Source organism: Macaca fascicularis, chromosome 20, assembly GCF_037993035.2.
Source record: "Macaca fascicularis isolate 582-1 chromosome 20, T2T-MFA8v1.1".
Taxonomy (NCBI): domain Eukaryota; kingdom Metazoa; phylum Chordata; class Mammalia; order Primates; family Cercopithecidae; genus Macaca; species Macaca fascicularis.
Genome location: NC_088394.1, coordinates 84782472 through 84803608, shown reverse-complemented (window position 1 = coordinate 84803608; position 21137 = coordinate 84782472). Strand labels below are relative to the sequence as shown.

General features: G+C 60.8%; 1 protein-coding gene across 11 annotated transcripts in view; it reads left to right on the top strand.

Moving 5' to 3' along the window:
- Positions 1-11438, top strand: part of CBFA2T3 (CBFA2/RUNX1 partner transcriptional co-repressor 3) — a 101538-nt gene extending 90100 nt beyond the window's left edge. For 6 of the 11 annotated variants that reach the window (XM_045382607.3, XM_045382606.3, XM_074026799.1 and 3 more), the window contains 6 exons: positions 182-402; positions 3263-3348; positions 4879-5077; positions 5544-5612; positions 6815-7005; positions 9061-11438. In XM_045382607.3, the coding sequence (XP_045238542.2) occupies positions 182-402; positions 3263-3348; positions 4879-5077; positions 5544-5612; positions 6815-7005; positions 9061-9360 (1066 nt within the window). In that variant the 3' untranslated portion in view covers positions 9361-11438. The remainder of the gene's footprint in view (positions 1-181; positions 403-3262; positions 3349-4878; positions 5078-5543; positions 5613-6814; positions 7006-9060) is intronic. The other 5 variants (XR_012428732.1, XM_074026800.1, XM_074026802.1 and 2 more) reach the window with 1 other exon arrangement.
- The last annotated feature ends 9699 nt before the right edge of the window (positions 11439-21137 follow it).

Here is a 21137-nt window from a genome sequence, read left to right as displayed (position 1 = left end):
GTTCTATCCACTGCCCCCACCCCGCCTGCACCTCTGTCCCTGGCTCTGTTCTATCCACTGCCCCCACCCCGCCTGCACCTCTGTCCCTGGCTCTGTTCTATCCACTGCCCCCACCCCGCCTGCACCTCTGTCCCTGGCTCTGCTCTATCCACTGCCCCCACCCCGCCTGCTCTTGGGCTAGGACCAAAGAGAACGGGTTGGACCGTGACCCGCTGCACCCCGAGCACCTCAGCAAACGGCCATGCACCCTGAACCCTGCCCAGCGCTATAGCCCCAGCAACGGGCCCCCACAGCCCACACCACCACACTACCGCCTGGAGGACATCGCCATGGCCCACCACTTCCGAGACGCCTACCGCCATGCGGACCCCCGGGAGCTGCGAGAGCGCCATCGGCCGCTTGGTGAGCAGCGTGGTGGGGCGGAAGCGTGGATGCGTGTTACAGGAGCACACGTGTGCCCACGTGTGTGCACCTGAGCATGTGGGCGCAAGGCACCATGGGCAGCTGTGTGCACCTGAGCTCAGGAGACCCCGTCCCCCCTGCCTGGCACCATTCGGGGCCAGGAGGGTCCTGTCCCTCCCGGGGCAGGGTGGTGGCTGCAGAGGGGCCTGTCCTGGGCCCTAAGCCCACCTCTCCCCCTGGGGTGTGCAGCCTCGGGCCTGGAGCTGCCCACGTGGTGCTCATCTGAGTTTGGCGATTCCCACAGTGCACCTGCAGGCGGGTCACATGGCTCTGCATCTCAGTTTCCTCCTCTGTCAGCTGGGTCAGACGAGAGTCCCACCTCTCAGAGTCCAAGGCCCAGGGGAGTTAATGCAGGGTCTAGCAAGGGCTGCCGTGAGGCCTGGCTGGTATCTAGAGCAGGAGGAGGGCATGGAGACTCAGAGTGAGGCCTGGCTGGTGTAGGTAACAGAGAGGTGGGCACGGAGTCTTGGCGTGAGGCCTGACGGGCATGGATACCAGAGAAGTGGGCACGGAGTCTCGGTGCATTTTACCCTTCACTCGTTCCTCAGCCTGTCAGCAGGGTAGCGTCAGCACCCCCATACCACAGATGAGGAGACTGGAGCCCGAGAGCACACATCATGCACCCACAGTCTCATAGCCCAGCCTGCCTGACTTTTGGACGGCCTCTGTGCTGAGGACCCAGAGATGGTTAGGCCCAGCCCCACCCCAGGAGCCCCCCAGGACAGGCTGCAGGGAGGCCTCCAGTCTGCCATGCTGAGACAGAGGCCCAGGGCACGGTGGGGGCCCAGCAGCCGGGTCAGCAGAGGCCTTGCCCTGCACAAGGCCATCTCCCAGCCCCCACCTTGCGGAAGGTTCCAGGGCCTGGGCCCAGGCAGCAGGTGACGGTGTCTGGCATGCTGCAGCCGGGCCGGGCAGGTGCTGACTCCCACCCGCTTCTGTTAATACAAAAATAAACGCCAGCTGTCGGGCACGTCTCAGCCACTATTTTGGTTGGGGTGTTGGTGCCGGCTGCAGCTTCACAGGCGGCAGAGCAGGGTGGTGACTTTGAGCTGTGGCTGCCGCCTCCTCACCTCCTCTGCAATTTGGGGGAGCCATTTCAGGTTCAGGGGCTGGGATATCTTTAGGGGCTGAAAAGGGTGCAAAGAGGGAGACCTCAGCCCCAGGAAGCATGGGCCATGGCTGAATGCAGGAAACAGTGGGGTCTGGAAGCGTCTGATGTCTCCAGAAGCCGTGGGCGCAGCCACCACGAAAGAGTTGGCCACTGCCAGCATCACTCACGTCTCCCGTGGGCCCAGCCACCACGAGTCATCCACTGCCAGGGGTCACTCACGTCTCCCGTGGGCACAGCCACCACGAGTCATCCACTGCCAGGCGTCACTCACGTCTCCCGTGGGCACAGCCACCACGAGTCATCCACTGCCAGGGGTCACTCACGTCTCCCGTGGGCACAGCCACCACGAGTCATCCACTGCCAGGGGTCACTCATGTCTCCCGTGGGCCCGGCCACCACGAAAGAGCCATCCACTGCCAGGCGTCACTCACGTCTCCCGTGGGCGCAGCCACCACGAGTCATCCACTGCCAGGGGTCACTCACGTCTCCCGTGGGCACAGCCACCACGAGTCATCCACTGCCAGGGGTCACTCACGTCTCCCGTGGGCCCGGCCACCACGAAAGAGCCATCCACTGCCAGGGGTCACTCACGTCTCCCGTGGGCACAGCCACCACGAGTCATCCACTGCCAGGGGTCACTCACGTCTCCCGTGGGCCCAGCCACCATGAAAGGGCCATCCACTGCCAGGCGTCACTCACGTCTCCCGTGGGCGCAGCCACCACGAGTCATCCACTGCCAGGGGTCACTCACGTCTCCCGTGGGCCCAGCCACCATGAAAGGGCCATCCACTGCCAGGCGTCACTCACGTCTCCCGTGGGCGCAGCCACCACGAGTCATCCACTGCCAGGGGTCACTCACGTCTCCCGTGGGCCCAGCCACCATGAAAGGGTCAGCCACTGCTGCGCGTCACTCACATCTTAGTTTCTGGTGACCTGTGGGAGTGGCCCCTGCAGCTTCAGTCCTGGAGCCTGTCAAAAGGGAAAACCTTAGACATGCTGCATCGAACAGAGTTTAACTAAGCGAAGAACAACCCCCGAATAGGACAGGCCTCAGAGCCAGCGCGCTCCGAGAGCCCTGGCCTGGGCACGGCTGGTGGTGTTCACAGGCAGAGACGGGAGGCGGGTGCCGAGGCGGCGTGGTTGCATGTTGCTTGGCGTGGCCTCATCTGAGTTGTGGGCGCCTGTGGGTGACCGCAGAGGGCTGCTGTGAATGACTCAGACCAGCTCCTCCCAGCGAGGTTACCCGTTGGTTCACGGGCTAAGGCAGGTCCAGGTCATGGTGTGACTTGGCACTGAGACATCCTCAGGCCACGCTTAGTCTAACAAGGCCTTCCCAGACAGTGGCTGAGGACAGCGCTCCAGCTCCAGCCAGCCTCGGTCCACACCCCACCTCCACCGCTGTTAACCAGGCTTAGTTTCCTCAGGTGCAGAACCGGACTGAGACTGGACCCTCCCTTGGAGGCGTGTGCCGGGTTACAGGGGAAGGCAGTTGGCCCAGAGGCCCAGGCAGCTCAGTAACCCAGGCATCCTCCACGTTCACCAAGTCAACCAGCCCTTCCGTTACCCTGTCCATAGTCCCCAGTGGGCACAGCCCATGGGTGGGGCCTGGGAGCAGAGGGCAGGGTCTGGGAGAATAGGGCGGAGCCTGGCTGTGGGCAGGACCTAAGCATGCACCTCCCCCATCCACAGTGGTGCCTGGGTCCCGGCAGGAAGAAGTGATCGACCACAAGCTCACAGAGCGTGAGTGGGCAGAAGAGTGGAAGCACCTCAACAACGTGAGTGTCCACAGCCACGCCCACATAGCCACGCCCATGCACACAGCCATGCCCGCACACAGCCATGCCCACACAACCATGCACAGCCACGCCCACACAACCACAGCCACACAGCCACAGCCACACCCACGTGCACGGCCACACACATGCACACAAATACAGCCACACACATGCACACCACACCCATGCTGCCACACCCAACCACACAGCCACACTCATGCAAACAGCCACACCCACACACAGCCACGCCCACACACAGCCATGCCCATGCACACAGCCACACCCATGTACAGAGCCACACCCACACGCACAGCCACACCCACCCACACAGCCACACTCATGCACACAGCCACACCCACACACAACCACACCCACATACACAGCCACACCCATGCACACAGCCACACCCACACACTGCCACACACCCCCACAGCCATGCCCACAACCACGCCCATGCACACAGCCACACCCACACACAGCCACGCCCATGCACACAGCCACACCCACACACAGCCACACCCAGGCAAGCCACACACAGCCACGCCCATGCAGAGCCACACCCCAAAGCCATGCCCACCCACACAGCCACACCCACAGATAGCCACACCCATGCACACAGCCACACCCACACAGAGCCACACACACAACCACACCCACATACAGTCACAACCACGCACACAACCACATGCATACATAGCTACACCCACACACAGCCATACCTGCATGGCTACACCCATATATAAACATGGCCATGGCTCTGCCCCATGGGGCCTGGGGCTGCTAGAGACAGCGGGACTGTGTGGGTGCCCCTGAGCTCAGTGCCTGCCTGTGTGGCCTGCCCCGTCCCTGCCCAGCTGCTGTGTCCTTCACCTGAGCCCCCCTCCCCCACTGTTGGCGCAGGCTGGTGCAAGGCATCACGAGAGGCACGGGGAGGAGGATTCCTAAAACCATCATGGCGGGCCTTGCCTTCCCTCCACTTGCTTTCTGCTCACTGGCTTGTCCCAGAGTCTATCCTGAGTCTTACAAGAAGTGTGGGGGGAAAGCAGTGCTGAGGCCTCTTTGAGGGAGGACGTGTCTGGGGACGGTCCTGGAACTGGGCTCGTGAGAACCCACCCCCACATCCCACAGCACGTCCAAGGAGGGGTCGCCGGGCGCGGGGCCACAACCCCTCCCAGCACTGTTGTCAGCCTCATCCCTCACCCTCGTCCTTTTTGGAAGGAGAGTCCAGGCAGAAAGCCAGGTCCCTGAGGCAGAGCCGCCCGAGTGGGTTAAAAAGGAGAATCGTAAACTCCTGTGTGCGTCTAAGCATGTGTCCTGTGCAGGCGCCCCGCAGTCCCAGGCGAGGGACCCATTGTTCCGAGCGGTAGAGGTGGGCCCTCCCTCACCCCCTTGCCCTCGTGGGCGGTGGGCTGGTCGGGCACCCATCCTGTCCAGGGCTCTGGCCGAGTGGGCAGCACAGGGAGTGTCCAGTGCGCCCGGGTCCCTCCGAGGTGCTGATGCGCCCCGCCCCACCCATCCACCCGCCCTCAGCTCCTGAACTGCATCATGGACATGGTGGAGAAGACACGGCGCTCGCTCACGGTGCTGCGCAGGTGCCAGGAGGCCGACCGCGAGGAGCTCAACCACTGGGCACGGCGCTGCAGCGACACGGAGGACACAAAGAAGGGCCCCAGTCCCGCCACGGCCCGGCCCCGCAGCAGCTCCGCCGGCCCTGAAGGGTCTCAGCCAGGTGTGCGGCGGGTGGGTGGGGAGGGGGCAGACACCGGGGAGCTGTCAGGCAGGCAGTGCAATGAAACGCCAGGCAAACAGTTTCACTTGAGAGGGAGGCACCTTTTTCACTTTGTACACAAACACTGCCTGGTGTCCCAGGAGCCTGGAGCGCAGGGCGTCCGGGGGGCCGGAGGCTGAGCTGGGAGGCCCTGAGGGTCTCTGCTCCTCCACCTCGGTGATGAATACTGAAACCAGGAGAGGCCCAGGACGCTCACAGCTCCCAGCCGAGTCCAAGGTCCACAGCTCCAGTGCCCCCCATGCCCGGGCACTGCCCTGGGTGCCTGGCGACTGAGCCAGAGCTTGTCCAGGGGTACCTGGGCCCTCCCCCAGGGACGCGCACACTCGTGCCCTGTGCTCAGGGCCCAGCCAGGGTGGGGAGAGGCAGCCGTGTGGCCCATCCTGTGTGACACTGGCCCCCGTTTCAGACGTGCCCCGGGAGTTCCTGCCAAGGACCCTCACCGGCTACATGCCCGAGGACATCTGGAGGAAGGCTGGTGAGTGGGGGCCGCCCGGCGAGCGGTGCTGTGGAAGGCCAGGGCCCCAGATGCCCCTCAGCAGCTCAGCTATGAGGAGCTTCTGTCTCCATCTGGGGGCTCAAGTTGTGGGGCTTTATGCATTCCGCTGTGTGGCTCACAGAGGGGCCAGAGTAGATTTACACTCAGGGCAGGACAGCTGCTACCTGCGCCTACCAGGAAACGGACCGGTGGCCGCCCAGCAGAATAAAGTGGGTGCCAGCCCTGCATACCCAGGAGGGCACGCAAAAGCGCACACTCGGAGCCTGGGCACGTCAGGCACGCGGGGCCAGAGTCTGGGCAGAACAGACTCAGAACATGGGCAGACGTGGAGCTGGGCGCTGGGCAAGGCTGTGGGGACATTTGCTTATGCTGTGGGGACCAGACTTGGGGGAGGGGCTGGGGCAGAGCTAGATCTGTGGGTAGCGAGAGGGGTTAGGGTTGGGGTTGGGGCTGGGGTTGGGGTTGGGGTTGGGGTTAGGCAGTGGTACCAGGGTCTCCAGCTGGTCTTAGGGTCTCTTTCAGTGGTGGAGTTGAAACCTGGCCTGTCCAGCTGGGCGGGCGGTTCTCCCTGGAGCTGCTCTGAGCCTGCCCCAGCTTAGCACAGATCAGGATCAAACAATGGGGTCAGGGAGCGTGGTCTTCCGAGGCCAGCTAGGTTAAAGGATGGCAAGTGCAGTGAGGATAACAGAGCAGGGTCTGGGGTGACAGCACAGAGCCCTGGAGGAGGGGGCTTCCTGGGCTGCGTCTGGTGGGGCCAGAGGTGAAGGCGGAACGACACAGTTGTCCGAGTGCCTCAGGTACGGTTCCTGGAGCAGCAGCAGCAGCTCCCCCGGCACGCATTAGGAATGCAGGTTCCGGGTGCGCCCCTGGCTGACCAGACCCTGGGGTGGGCCTCGCCATTGCCCTGCAGGGGTGCAGCGCCTGGGGAGCAAGCTTTGAAAAGCTCCCCATGTGCTGGCCGCATGACCCAGCTTTGCACACACATGCCTGGGATACCTGCGTTTATTTGCATGCACTTGTCTGCACAGGCGTGAGGGCCATCAACGTGTGCCTGTGTGTGCACAGATGCTACGTGTGTTCAGCTGCACACAGCCCTTGTCCCCAGGTTGTGGGCATAGGAAGTCCAGAGACCCGTCTGGGATGGCCCGTGTGACCGCCAGCCCTGCCCGTGTCCTTTGCAGAAGAGGCCGTGAACGAGGTGAAGCGGCAGGCCATGTCGGAGCTACAGAAAGCCGTGTCGGACGCGGAGCGCAAAGCGCACGAGCTCATCTCCACGGAGCGTGCCAAGATGGAGCGGGCCCTGGCCGAGGCGAAGCGGCAGGCCTCCGAGGACGCCCTGACGGTCGTCAACCAGCAGGAGGACTCCAGCGAGGTAGGGCCACCCGGCCACGCTGATGCCCTTCCCCTGCCTCGGCTCCCGCGTGGTCCCACGCCACCCGCGTGAGGATTCTGAGCCTCCACATGGCATCAGCACAGTTATCACGGGCGTCCTGCAGCAGGCACACCGTCCCTGACCACGCTGTGCTTATCAACACACAGATTCCACATGGTTTGGTGAGACGTCCTATGGGTGTCCCCGTTCTGTCGATCCAGAAACTGAGGGCTCAAGAAGTTTGGCAGCTTGTCTGAGGTCACGGCCTTGGGAAGTGGTGGGGCCAGGACTCATGCCCAGGTTGGCTGATGCTGAGTTGGAGTTTCACTCTTGTTGCCCAGGCTGGAGTGCAGTGGCGCGATCTTGGCTCATTACAACCTCCGCCTCCCGGATTCAAGCGATTCTCCTGCCTCAGCCTCCTGAGTAGCTGGGATTACAGGCGCTCACCACCACACCTGGCTAATTTTTGTATTTTTAGTAGAGACAGGGTTTTGCCATGTTGGCCAGGCTGGTCTTGAACTCCTGACCTCAGATGATCCACCCGCCTCGGCCTCCCAAAGTGCTGGGATGACAGGTGTAAGCCACCGTGCCTGGCCTGAAACCCCTGTTCTTTAGCCTGTGAGAGCAGGAGGATCCAGGAGAGCTGCGAGGGCCCCAGGTGGTGTCCGAGGTGCCCAGCTCCCTCCTGGTGCACGGGGCAGGCCTGAGAGTTACCCTGCTTGTGCCTGTGCACCTGGGAGGCAGGTGGGGGCAGGGACCCTCTGCGACCCTTTTCTGCCTTGTCCACAAAGAGGGGACAGGGAGAGACCCTTCCCAGGGGAGCCCCAGGACTGTCCCTTGAGACAGGGCAGATCTCTGTCCAAAGCCCCTGTGTGCATCTGTGCCTGGGCCAGCCCCGGGGCGGGAGAAGATGGAGCCCCATCGATGCAGGGGTCTCTGCACCAGCCCTTTCTACACATGCTCTCGGCTGGGGAGAAGCTAGAACACCACGGGCAAAACTCTCACAGAGCGCAAAACTCTCACAGAGCTGGCACTTGAGTGGGCACAGAGAAGGAAACACCAAAAGCAGAAGCGAGGAATGTGGGCAGAAGTGAGGCGGGCAGGCCGTTTCGGGGGGCGGAAGTGTGTGGGGAGTGGGGCCGTGGAGGCCTCATGGCAGGTGACACCTGAGCAGAGGCCGGGAGGGATTAAGCTGGCCACCAGGCATCGGGGGCGCAGGCCCAGCGGAGGGACCGGCAGGGGCCAGGGTCTGGAGTGGGGACCGTTCCTGGCAGTGCCCAGTCCGCAGGAAGGGCTGCTGCTGCTGTGGCAGTGAGGGGAGGTGGGGTAGGAGGTGGGGTGGGAGGTGGCACCAGAGGCTTTGGAGGCCAAAGAGGGACCTGGGCTTCTCCCCTGGGGCAGGTTGGGCTTCCCACCCCACAGCTCAGCTGTCTCTGTGAGAGATCCAGCCCAGCCCCAAGAAGAAACATGCTTAGGCTTTGTGTGGCATCCGTGACCCCCTCTGCCCACAGGGATGCCTGGGGCACAACTCACCCTACAGGAAGGGAGCAGAACCCACCACAGGGTGGGGGCAGAGGTCGGGGGGTGCAGCAGAGGCGGGGGATGGGGCAGAGGTGGGGAGGGAGACGGGTGGAGGGATGCAGCAGAGGCGGGGGATGGGGCAGAGGTGGGGTGGGAGACGGGTGGGGGGGATGCAGCAGAGGCAGATGGTGAGATCTCAGTGGCCTCAATTATGCTGGGGCCATGCCCTTCGGTTTTGGAGCCTGGTGAGCTCAGGAGGGCTTCCCGGGGAGGAGGCAGGGGGCATCGTTCAGTTAGCACAGCACAAACCTGTCTGGGTGAGCTGGAGTGTGAGGCACAGTAGTAGGACGCTGTCCCCCAAAATGGCCCAGTGAGCGGCTGTATCTGGGGAACGGCCCGAGGGCTGTGGGGCTTTAGAGTTTCTCTCTTCTCACCTGTTGATGACGTGCTGGGTCTGAGTGGCTTGGCTGGAGCATGTGTTGGGGATTCGGGTGACCGGACCCAGCCCTGACTGGCCCCTCTGCCCCCACCCAGAGCTGCTGGAACTGTGGACGGAAAGCCAGTGAAACGTGCAGCGGCTGCAACGCGGCACGCTACTGCGGGTCCTTCTGCCAGCATCGGGACTGGGAGAAGCACCACCACGTGTGTGGCCAGAGCCTGCAGGGCCCTGTGGCCGTGGTGGCCGACCCGGTGCCTGGACCGCCCGAAGCCACCCACGGCCTGGGCCCCTCCCTGCCTGTGGGTGCTGCCAGCCCCAGCGAAGCCGGCTCTGCGGGGCCTTCTCGCCCCGGCTCCCCCAGCCCGCCTGGCCCGCTGGACGCCGTGCCCCGCTGACCCCACCAGCCCCCGGCCTGCTGGATACAGCACCGTGCCAACCCCACCCAGCTCCAGGCCCGCCGGATGCTGTGGCCTCTGACGCCCGGCCGGCCAGACGCTGTGCCCCGCCTGGCCTGGGGAAGCCGACCAATTAGAGTCACTGCTGCTACTGCCCCTCTCCAAAAGAAGACACAGAACCAACAAAACCGCATTCAATGCACCTGCCTCAGCTACCTAATGATTCTGCGCGGAGACCTCTTGACAACCTCTCTTCAAGCATCCTCAGAAGCCTCAATGAGCTTTAGACAGCAGAGCGGATGCCGCGGGCGCGGCACCTCTGCCCACCTCTCTCTCTTTTCCTCCCTCTCTGTCTCTCCCTCTCTGTCTTCTCTATCCTCTCTCTCTCTCTATGACTATCACACACTTTCTCTTCAATGAAAAAATCTAATTGGTGGCTTATATTTTCAGCAAAGAATTTTGGGGGGTTTTGTTTGTTGGCAAAAGAGCTACTCAGAAATGGACAAAGAAAACTCTGGGGGTTCTCCCCCTCCTGATTAAAAAGGGAGAAAGAAAACTGTGATTTTATAGCCGGAGATCTGAACCCAGCTGTGCCCCTCCCCCAGGGGCGTGAGGCTGATTGGTGAAGACGGGAGGAAGGATTTCAATTTCTGACTCAAGAAGCATTTTTGGTTTCAGATTTTTTTTTTTCCTGTAATGTTAAACTCTTTGGCTTTAAGTAAAAATCCAAAAAGTTTTTTTAAAAAAGCAAAGGAAGCATACTTGTGAACTACCTTGCTAGCTAGCCAGCCAAGGATACCGGACACACCTCTGCTCCAAAGGAAATCCAAAAAAGCAAACACAAGAAATCAAAATCCAAAATTTGTCACTGCCAAAGTATGTTTTTCACTGTTTTACTTGCCCTTGGGTTTGTTTGGATGTGGGTCTTTTTCTCTTCTGTCCTGGTTTTGTTTGTGGGTGTTGGGATATTGGGGTGCAGAGGGTTGGTGCCCAGTGGGTCTTTTTCTCTTCTGTCCTGGTTTTGTTTGTGGGTGTCGGGATATTAGGGTGCAGAGGGTTGGTGCCCGGTGGGTCTTTTTCTCTTCTGTCCTGGTTTTGTTTGTGGGTGTCGGGATATTGGGGTGCAGAGGGTTGGTGCCCAGTGAGAAACGAGTTTTGTTCCCTTCCGCGTAGGCGTTGGTGCGTCCGCCGCGTGTGCGCGGTCTGTGTGCCGTCGCCGCGGCCTGCGTCTCCATGTGTGTAGGGAAGGACACGCCGTCTGTCCTCACGCCCCCTGTGACTTTTCATACTTTGTTTTTCCACTTGTGGAAAAAAGTGCTAAAGTTTTCTTCCCAGCAAGAGCATAATTCCGAAACAAAACTGTGACAATCTTTTGGGTTGATTCTCGACTGCTTTTCAAGCACGCGGAGCCAGCAGGGCTCCCTGAAACACGGCTTCTCAGCCAGCCCGTCCTCCTCTACCTCTCTCCTCTCCACGCCCTCCAACCTCTCTCGGCCCCATCGCCCCAACCCCAGCGTCTCACTGCAGCTACTCCCCTTTCTTCCAAACTTTTGCAGAAAAACAAAGCAAAAAAACTACAAACAAAAGCAGCCCTTTGCGTCCTCCCCAGGAAAGACCCTGACCATGTACATAACCCTGGTGCTCCTGCCCTGCCACCCCTCAGATGCGTTTGCCTCTGGCCCTGGGGTGTGTCTCGGTGACATTTTCTATCAGATATGCTCCCTCCCACCTTCCAGCCCTGCCCATCCTCCCTCCATTCCTCTCAGCTCCCTCCGCGATTTCAAGAAGGAAATAAAGGGATAAAGAAATTCATGCTTGCACTGAGTGCAAGGACAGACAACAGCAGGCGCGGCCCACGGCCTGGCATCTGTGTGCGTGGCTATCAGGAGTTCCAGGAACTCAGTGCAATACCGGAGTGACCCAGCTACTGAAGCGGCCGTGAACGGCCCACGAGAGGCCCGAAGCCGAGAGTGTACGTTAATGTGAATGTATATAGTCTTTGCAGAGGTCCAAATAATATTCATGATGGTAATAAAGAAGAGATGTTTGCCAAATAAAAAAGAAAAAGTTAAGAGAAACGTGGGAGTTTGCGAAGTGTAGGAAACAGATTTTCAAAGGAGTCTGAACTGTGGCCCTGAGGGGAGGAGCGGTTTACCTGCTGGTGGTTCCTCACGGTGGTAAAAGTTCCTTCTCTGAGCATCGTCAGGATGGATCCCATCGGGTCACCCCAGCCAGGTCCTGTCTGGAACCAAGCCTGGCAACAGAAACCTCGTTCTGAAAGTCGAGATAGATCGAGTGTGTCCTCCAGACAGTGCCCTGGCCCGAGCACCACCTGCACTCCTCAGTGACAGGCCCAGCAAACTCCCTGAGGTTTGCTTTCGTGGGTTTCAGAGAAGCAAGGACCAGTCTGGGATTTGGGCTCTGTGTTAAAGGGGCAGAAGCCTGGCTTTCCTTCCAGGGCTGCGGTTCTCCAGCTCCGAACCCACACAGCGGCCGTGGCAGTGGACACGCCCGTGCCCTCAAAGGGGACCTGCCTCCCCCGGAGATAGGCGTCCTGGGACTCTTCTCATCTCTCTCCCACTGGGGATCCATCTTGTCCCCACCCACACTGCAGTGCCCTTCCACGTGGGCAGGGCAGTTGGCTGTGGTGATCAAAGGCTCTAGGGAACAGGAAACGGGCACGGGGCTGTGGGGTAAATTGAGTCAGGCCCTCCAAGGCTGTGTGGTCTAAGGCTGTGTGGGTGAACCGGTGGCAAGGGGACCCATGGGCAGCTTCCCTGGCACTGAGCCCCGGGGCAAGGGGACCCATGGGCAGCTTCCCTGGCACCGAGCCCCGGGGCAAGGGGACCCATGAGCAGCTTCCCTGGCACCGAGCCCTGGGGCAAGGGCAAGGGGACCCATGGGCAGCTTCCCTGGCACCGAGCCCTGGGGCAAGGGCAAGAGGACTCATGGGCAGCTTCTCTGGCACTGAGCCCCGGGGCAAGGGGACCCATGGGCAGCTTCCCTGGTTACTCAGGTCCCTGGGGTCAGGACTGGTGGGGAGCGTGAAGGAGACACTAGTTTACTTTGTGGGCGAAAGCCTCCTTTCTTTCCCTCACCTCCCTCAATCCTTCTTTGGGGACACACAGGGACAGCAGCACACTCACCAGCTGGCTGCATCAGTCTGGCCAGCAGCCGCCAGGGGCCAGACTACAAGGCTCAGGGTGGGACAGGCCCTCCCACCCCAGCTCTCAGGACGGGGTCAGCCCTCGAGCCAAGGATGAATGCCATCTGCCCCGCATAGCCCCCCACCATGCACCAAGCCACCCCCGGCACAAGTGCACAAGCTGGCGTGAGGACCTGGCCAGAGATCAGGCAGATGGAGCCCCACGGCCGACAGCCCCATGGAATCAGGACGGCTGGGAAAACTGAGGCCCGGAGACAAGAGGGGGATGTCCTGGGTGCACTGTGTCAGGGACCCCTGGGCAGGTGTTGGCTGAGTCACATGAAGTAAGGCGGCTCCTGCCCAGGGAGGCTCTGGGGCCCACTCCGATGCTTCAGGGGCCCGTCTTTCTGGAGCTCATACGCCCAGGCCCTGGTGGCCAAAGACCTCACGGCAAACCAAGTGGAACCCATAGCTCTGGGGTGGGGACAGGGACAAGTGGCATTTTATGTTGCCCCTTGGTGGCCATGAACACCCGTGCCCATGGTTCCGACCTGCAGTCTGCACCTGCAGGCATCTGCCTCTCTTCTGCCAGGCAGAGGGTGGTCTGGACACAGGGTCTGGGCAGGGGCCACACCTGGACTGGGGAGATTGCCCTGTCTCTGCCCTGTCTCTGCCCCCTGCCCGGCTGCCACCTCCACAAGTTCACAGATCACTGGCCAGAGATGCAGCCTGCCAAGCTGTCCTCCCCCCAGCCACCGTCAAGACAGGACCATGGCACGCCAGACGCTCTTCAGAGCCTCTTCCCCAAACCCCAGACCACCCCCACACACCCCACACGCCCCCCTTGCGTGTCCTGTGGCCACCCACACAGCCGTCCCTCCATCCCACCCCACCCTCTCCACCCACGGACCCAAGGGCACCAGCTGCCCCCTGCTGTGTGCCAGTGACCTCAACTGCTGCCCTAAGGGAACCTGTTGGTGGGCGGCAGCCCCTCCCGTACCCAGCCCAGTCCAGGACTGCTGGAGACACTTCCAGGGGCAGATAAAATTCCGCTACAGGTGCTGTGAGCAGATGGGACCAGCATCTTGCAACAGCTCTGGCCAGTCAGGGCCACCTGGAGCTTGAGGTGGGTGGCCGGGGGCCAGGAGCACACACTGGGTGGCGGCCCGTACACGTGCCTAGGGTCCCCGACCAGGGCGCCAGGGTGAGCACGTTCCCTGGCAGAGCCGCGACGCTGGGGGGTGGGCTGCCCTCTCCCACTCCTTGTTTCCAGGGGTCAGTGCCTGGAGGGGGTGTCCTTAGGAGAGGAGGGTGGCCCCATGCAGCCTCCCCAAGCTCCCAGCACTCTTGGAGCCCCACTCCTCGGGGGGTACTCACAGGTGCCAGGCTCCCATCCCATTTCCTGGCTAAGAGTTGAGTCCTTACCGCCTGAGACTGGGGACTTCTGGGAACAGAACTGCCTGGATGAATTCTGCCAGGAGTGGTGGGTGCTCCCCAGGATCCTCTGCAGTCTCCCTGCCCTGCATCCCCGAGCCCCAGGGGCCCATTTCCTCCTTCACTGCCCTGCAAGCTCCCACACTGAGGGGGCACTCTCTAAAATGGGGCTGGGGCCACAGCCCTGGATGATGAGCGTGCTGGCTGGAGAGGAAGACAGTGAGGAGAGGGGGGAGTCCATGGGGCTGGTCTCTCACAGGTCCACTGGCGCCCGTGCACACTTCAGAGAGAAGGCGAGCGTGCTGCTGACAACCCCTGCTCTGTTTTCCCAAAGTTCTAGGAAACTCCATCTTGGACACTTTCTGTTCTTTATGTTTCAATCCAGCCAAGCCCCGAGTAGCTTCCCAAAGACCCCGAGGAACGGAAAGTCAGTGTCAGTAGCCAGAGTGAAGCCTGCTTTTGAAATACATGAGGCCGGGCGCGGTGGCTCCTGCCTGTAATCCCAGCACTTTGGGAGGCCACGGTGGGCGGATCACAAGGTCAGGAGATTGAGACCATCCTGGCTAACACGGTGAAATCCCGTCTCTACTAAAAATACAAAAATGAGCTGGGCGTGGTGGCGGGTGTCTGTAGTCCCAGCTACTCGGGAGGCTGAGGCAGGAGAATGGTGTGAACCCGGGAGGCGGAGCTTGCAGTGAGTGGAGATCGCGCCACTGCACTCCAGCCTGGGCAACAGAGCGAGACTCTGCCTCAAAAAAAAAAAAAGAAGAAATACATGAATGAGGGCAACAGGCCTCCCTTGTCCCCACCTGGACGGGGCGGGGAGCCCGGCCAGGCCATCTGTCACCTCCCCAACCCCATCTGCCAGGGCCAAGGGGGTCGGGCCAGTGAGGACTGGGCCGGGGCACAGGCACGTGCAGCCTGGTGGGGAGGGGACTCACTCTCTACTTCCTTCTCCTCTTTTTTTGACTCCCCCAAAGGAGCTGGACTGAGTGTTGGGTTGTTTTCCTGTAGTTGTGAGCCCATGCCCTGGGTCTGCAGCCTGTGCAGGGCTGCGAGGTGACCCCCGCCGCCCCGTCTGATTTACTGTGGGTTTGGCCTGTGGACACTGTGAGACGCAGTGGTCCGGTTAGCGCCGTGTCCATGTAATAAAGCGAACGTTCACTGTTGCCTGGCTGTTAGTCTCTGTGGATCCCAGGAGGCTTCGGCTGAGCCTCGTCTCACCTGTGAATTCACTAAATACCTGCTGGGGCTTCTCTGTGCCCTTCAGGGACCGGGCCTCCCCACGCAGCACACACACTGCAGGGACGAACAGGCCAGTGTGTGACGTGGGGCTGGGGCGACGGGGAAGAGGCGGGGCAGGAGCACACGGGCGGGGAGGAGCGGCAGCCTCCAGCCACGAGGGCTCCTGCAGGGCTGGCAACAGCTGAGCCTGCAAAGGGGACATTTGGGGGGTCCCGACAACCTTACCCCTGGGAGATGGTCCTGAGGATTCCAAGACTGGAACCCCTGCCTGAGAAGCCCCACTTCTGACAGTGCTGGGGCTGGGACCATGACACCTCCGACCTCGACGGGGGACACAGGGGACCTCAGGGGACACAGACAAAACAGGAGGCTGGGCGCGGTGGCTCATGTCTGTAATCCCAGCACTTTGGGAGGCTGAGGGGGATGGATCGCCTGAGGTCAGGAGTTCAAGACCAGCCTGGCCAACATGGAGAAACCCCGTCTCTTCTAAAAATACAAAAAATCAGCCGGGCATGGTGGTGGGTGCCTGTAATCCCAGCTACTCGGGAGGCTGAGGCAGGAGAATCACTTGAACTTGGGAGGTGGAGGTTGCAGTGAGCTGAGATCGTGCCACTGCACTCCAGCCCGGGCAACAGTGAGACTCCATCTCAAAAAAAAAAGACATGAGGTCAGGCGCAGTGGCTCACGCCTGTCATCCCAGCACTTTGGGAGGCTGAGATGGGCGAATCACAAGGTCAGGAGATCGAGACCATCCTGGCTAACCTGGTGAAACCCCGTCTCTACTAAAAAATATAAAAAACTAGCCGGGCGAGGTGGCGGCGCCTGTAGTCCCAGCTACTCGGGAGGCTGAGGCAGGAGAATGGCGTAAACCCGGGAGGCGGAGCTTGCAGTGAGCTGAGATCCGGCCACTGCATTCCAGCCCGGGCGACAGAGCGAGACTCTGTCTCAAAAAAAACAAAAGACATGAAAACTGAGGGGACACAGGGGACCTGAGGGTGGACAGCACAGGCAGGGACAGCTCACCCCTCTCAGCCATCCCCATGGGGCCCTCATGTTGGGGCACACGCAGATCCTGTACGGAATAGGAGTTGGGCTGGGCGCTGGTGCCCCTGGGGCCAGGCTGCCACGAATCCTCAGGCCCAGCTCCGGAACAGGGTATATTTGAAGAGTATCACTGGAAAGATCAGTGTCGGAGCCGTCTGTCCCCTGCCAGGCAGCTGGCAGGAGCCCTGGCCGGGCCTGGTGTGTCAGCAGTCTCAGACAGGGTGAGGACGACAAGGTTTTCCACGGCCGGGGCCCGAGCTCAGAGGGGCATGCGTCAGGGCCTGGGCCGAGTCCAGCAGGCTCTGGTCTTGGACAGAACTGGCTGCAGTCCTGCCTCTGACAGGGAGGTAGAGGCACGGGTGCTGGCAGACCCTCCCCCACACAGGCACAGACACACGGGGCGGGGGGCCCTGTCCCAACAGGAGGAGCCCAGGTCGAGGCCACACTCCACCCTCGTCTGGCCAGCCCTGGCCAGCACGCCTGTCCTTAGTGCAGACGTGGGCTCTGCCCCTGAGGAGCTTTGGTTTCTAAGGGGAGAACTGGGCAAGTCATCAACACTGGATAGACAGCAGGAAAGACGTGAGGACAGCGGCTCTCGAGGGAGGAGGAGCAGCCTGGCGGGCTTCCTGGAAACGGTGGCACCGTGCACAGGGGGAACAGTGTCCTGGGACCACGCACACGTGTATGGCTGTGCGAAGCCAGGTAGAGGGGAAGCCGGGTCCAGACAAGGCCCATTCCTCCCGACCTCATGAGCCTGCCCCAGAAAATCCTCTGGGTGGTGGACAGATCGGGGGGCAGCATGGTCTTCAGTCAGCCTCTTGGAGGTGTGAAAAGAAAACAAAATTTCAGGCCCTAAAACTCACTAAGCCAAAGAGAAAAGTCAAGCTGGGAGCCGAGTCACACACACCTGCCTCCCATTTTCTTCCTGAATGGACAGCTACGAAGATGAAGGAGCCCGGCCCCCCACAATGCGCTTACACGGAAATTCCCTGTGGGCCCTGAGATCTTGGCTCTGAAACAGTTCTGCTGGATCCCACCCAGACAATGTGATCCCCCAGCTTATCTTCCCAGCTATGGGACAAAGGACAGAGCTAACATCACCCTCCACTCACCGGAGACAAATGTGAACCTGCCGGCTTCCTGTTCCCTGTGGCAGTTCTATCTTCGCTGGAAACGCAGGGTTGCTGAGCGTGGGGCTCTGTAATTCACTCCTCTACCCTCACCTTCCACATTTCTTTTTTTTTTTTTTTTTTTGAGACAGAGTCTTGCTCTGTCGCCCAGGCTGGGGTGCAGTGGCAGGATCTCAGCTCACTGCAAGCTCCACCTCCCGGGTTTACGCCATTCTCCTGCCTCAGCCTCCTGAGTAGCTGGGACTACAGGCGCCCGCCACCTCGCCCGGCTAGTTTTTTGTATTTTTTTTAGTAGAGATGGGGTTTCACCGTGTTAGCCAGGATGGTCTCGATCTCCTGACCTCGTGATCCACCCATCTCGGCCTCCCAAAGTGCTGGGATTACAGGCTTGAGCCACCGCGCCCAGCCACCTTCCACATTTCAAAATGTGCATTTGGTGACTGCCAATCAGAGCATCAAAGGAAGGCTACCTTGCCTCTTTTATCTGCCCTCCCTTTTCTTTCCTTCCCATGTTCCCCTCCTGCCCGCTCTTTCCCTTTAACTATAGGAGTCTCCAAACCCTCTTTGGGTTTTTTTGTTCTTGTTTTTTTGTTTTGTTTTGTTTTGTTTTTGTTTTGTTTTGTTTTTTTGTTTTTTTTTTTGAGACGGAGTCTCGCTCTGTAGCCCAGGCTGGAGTGCAGTGGCCGGATCTCAGCTCACTGCAAGCTCCGCCTCCCGGGTTTACGCCATTCTCCGGCCTCAGCCTCCCGAGTAGCTGGGACTACAGGCACCCGCCACCTCGCCCGGCTAGTTTTCTGTATTTCTTAGTAGAGACGGGGTTTCACCGTGTTAGCCAGGAGGGTCTCGATCTCCTGACCTTGTGATCCGCCCATCTCAGCCTCCCAAAGTGCTGGGATTACAGGCTTGAGCCACCGCGCCCGGCCTTTTTGTTTTGTTTTTGAGACAGAGTCTCACTCCGTCGCCCAGGCTGGAGGGCAGTGGTGCGATCTCAGCTCACTGCAACCTCTGCCTCCCGGGTTCAAGTGATTCTCCTGCCTCAGCCTCCTGAGTAGCTGAGATTACAGGCGCCGCCACTACACCCAGCTAATTTTTTTTTTTTTTTTTTTTTTGTATTTTTAGTAGAGATGGGGTTTCACCATGTTGGCCAGGCTGGTTCTGAACTCCTGACGTCAAGTGATTCACCTGCCTCGGCCTCCCACAGTGCTGGGATGACAGGCATGAGCCCCCGTGCCCGGCCCCCAAACCCGCTTTGGAAAAAGCAGATGTTTCCTGTGGCTTTGTGGTCCTTTTTCCTGGGTGCACCCTCAACCTTGGCAAGATAAACCTCTAACTGATGGAGACCCATCTCAGACACCATCTGGCTTACAGAGGTGAGAACAGAGTGGGTGCAGGAGCCTTGGTTCCCAGGCTGTGGCAGCCTCCATGTCACCACCTGCTCCCCCTTAGCCCCCAGCCCAAGGTGGAGGAAGGGCCACCCTGCGTGGATGGGTGCACGGTGCAGCAGTGCAGCTCCAGCCTAGGCCATGCCCTGTCTCTCTCTCCTCCCCCAGTCCCAAATTCCCAGGAATCCCAGCCCCACTGGCTGAACACCGGGGTGCAGTCACAGAGAAGACGGCCTCAGCCTGGGGGTGGCAGCTGTGCAGGGCAGCCCCGTCCCCCACCACCAATGGCAGGCATAAGAGCCATGCATGACTGCCTGGCCCCAAGAGTGGGTGGGAGACGGCATCACTGGAGACGGAGGCCAGAGCAGACCTCAGCAGCCGCGCTGGCAGGTGGAGAGGGAGGCGCGAAGGCAGAGGCGGGTCACATCCACGGAGTCCTCACCTCACAGGAACTCACACCGCCATGCCCCACGCCACTCCCACAGAGCCCCCACTCCAGAGTAACTCACACCGCCGCTCCCCAAGGAGCCCCCACCCCACAAGAACTCACACCGTCACTCCCACCGAACCCCCACCCCACAGGAACTCACACCGTCACTCCCACTGAACCCCCACCCCACCGCACAGGAACTCACACCGTCACTCCCACCGAACCCCCACCCCACCCCACAGGAACTCACACCGTCACTCCCACCGAACCCCCACCCCACAGGAACTCACACCGTCACTCCCACCGAACCCCCACCCCACCCCACAGGAACTCACACCGTCACTCCCACCGAACCCCCACCCCACAGGAACTCACACCGTCACTCCCCACCGAACCCCCACCCCACAGGAACTCACACCGTCACTCCCCACCGAACCCCCACCCCACAGGAACTCACACCGTCACTCCCCACCGAACCCCCACCCCACAGAAATTCACACCGTCACTCCCCACCGAACCCCCACCCCACAGGAACTCACACCGTCACTCCCCACCGAACCCCCACCCCACAGAAATTCACACCGTCACTCCCCACCGAACCCCCACCCCACAGGAACTCACACCGTCACTCCCCACCGAACCCCCACCCCACAGGAACTCACACCGTCACTCCCCACCGAACCCCCACCCCACAGAAATTCACACCGTCACTCCCCACCGAACCCCCACCCCACAGGAACTCACACCGTCACTCCCCACCGAACCCCCACCCCACCCCACAGGAACTCACACTGTCACTCCCACCGAACCCCCACCCCACAGGAACTCACACCGTCACTCCCCACCGAACCCCTACCCCACAGGAACTCACACCGTCACTCCCCACCGAACCCCCACCCCACAGAAATTCACACCGTCACTCCCCACCGAACCCCCACCCCACAGGAACTCACACCGTCACTCCCCACTGAACCCCCACCCCACCCCACAGGAACTCACACCGTCACTCCCACCGAGTCCCCACCCCACAGCAGAAGATTTCTGGTTTCATGGAAGTGGCTCCCATCTAAAAGATGACCCAGGCCAGGCACAGTGGCTCGTGCCTGTAATCCCAGCACTTTGGGAGGCTGAGTCGGGCAGATCACCTGAGGTCAGGAGTTCGAGACCAGCCTGAGCAACATGGTGAAACCCCATCTCTACTAAAAATACAAAACAAAAAAAAATTAGCTGGGTGTGGTGGCAGGTGCCTGTAATCTCAGCCACTCGGGAGGCTGAGGCAGGAGAATCACTTGAACCTGGGAGGCAGAGGTTGCAGTGAGCTGAGATCGTGCCATTGCACTCCAGCCTTGGCAAAAAACCAAGACTCCCATCTTAAAAAAAAAAAAAAAGACCCAGAATGAGGGTTAGGGAGGCAGCGTCCCTGGGACTCCATGGGGGTCAGGATGCAGAGACAGCGGTTGCTGCCCCTCCTCTGGGCCCAGGACCCCGCCCCGACCTGCCTAGGCCCTCTCATCCCGTGCACCTGCCCTCCGTCCCTGCTCAGACCCTTCCCTCCCCTGGGACTATCTCAGCCCCTGCCTCCCCTAGTCGGAAGCCACCTCCCCAGCCTGCTTGGACCCTGGTACCACAAACAACCGCTCCTGTGTTCCCACTTGGATTGCGTGTTCATGCCGTGTGGTGTTCGTGCCGTGTGGATGCTGCTGAGGTGTGAACCGTGTGATGGACCAAGGCTCCAGTGAGTCGCAGCTTGCCCAGGTGGAAGCAGAAGAGACCAGTGACCCCCACTCAACTCAGCCTCTCCTTCCTCCAGGGAGAGAGTCCTGGAGGTACCTGTCCCAGTGACAGGGAAGGGGCGGGGCCAGGAGCCAAGGCTGGAAGCTCAGCCCCCACTCAGCCTTTGCAAATGCTCTAGTGGGAGCAGCTGGCCTCAGGAGAGGGCTTAAAACTCCAGGAGGGCCCGGGCAGGT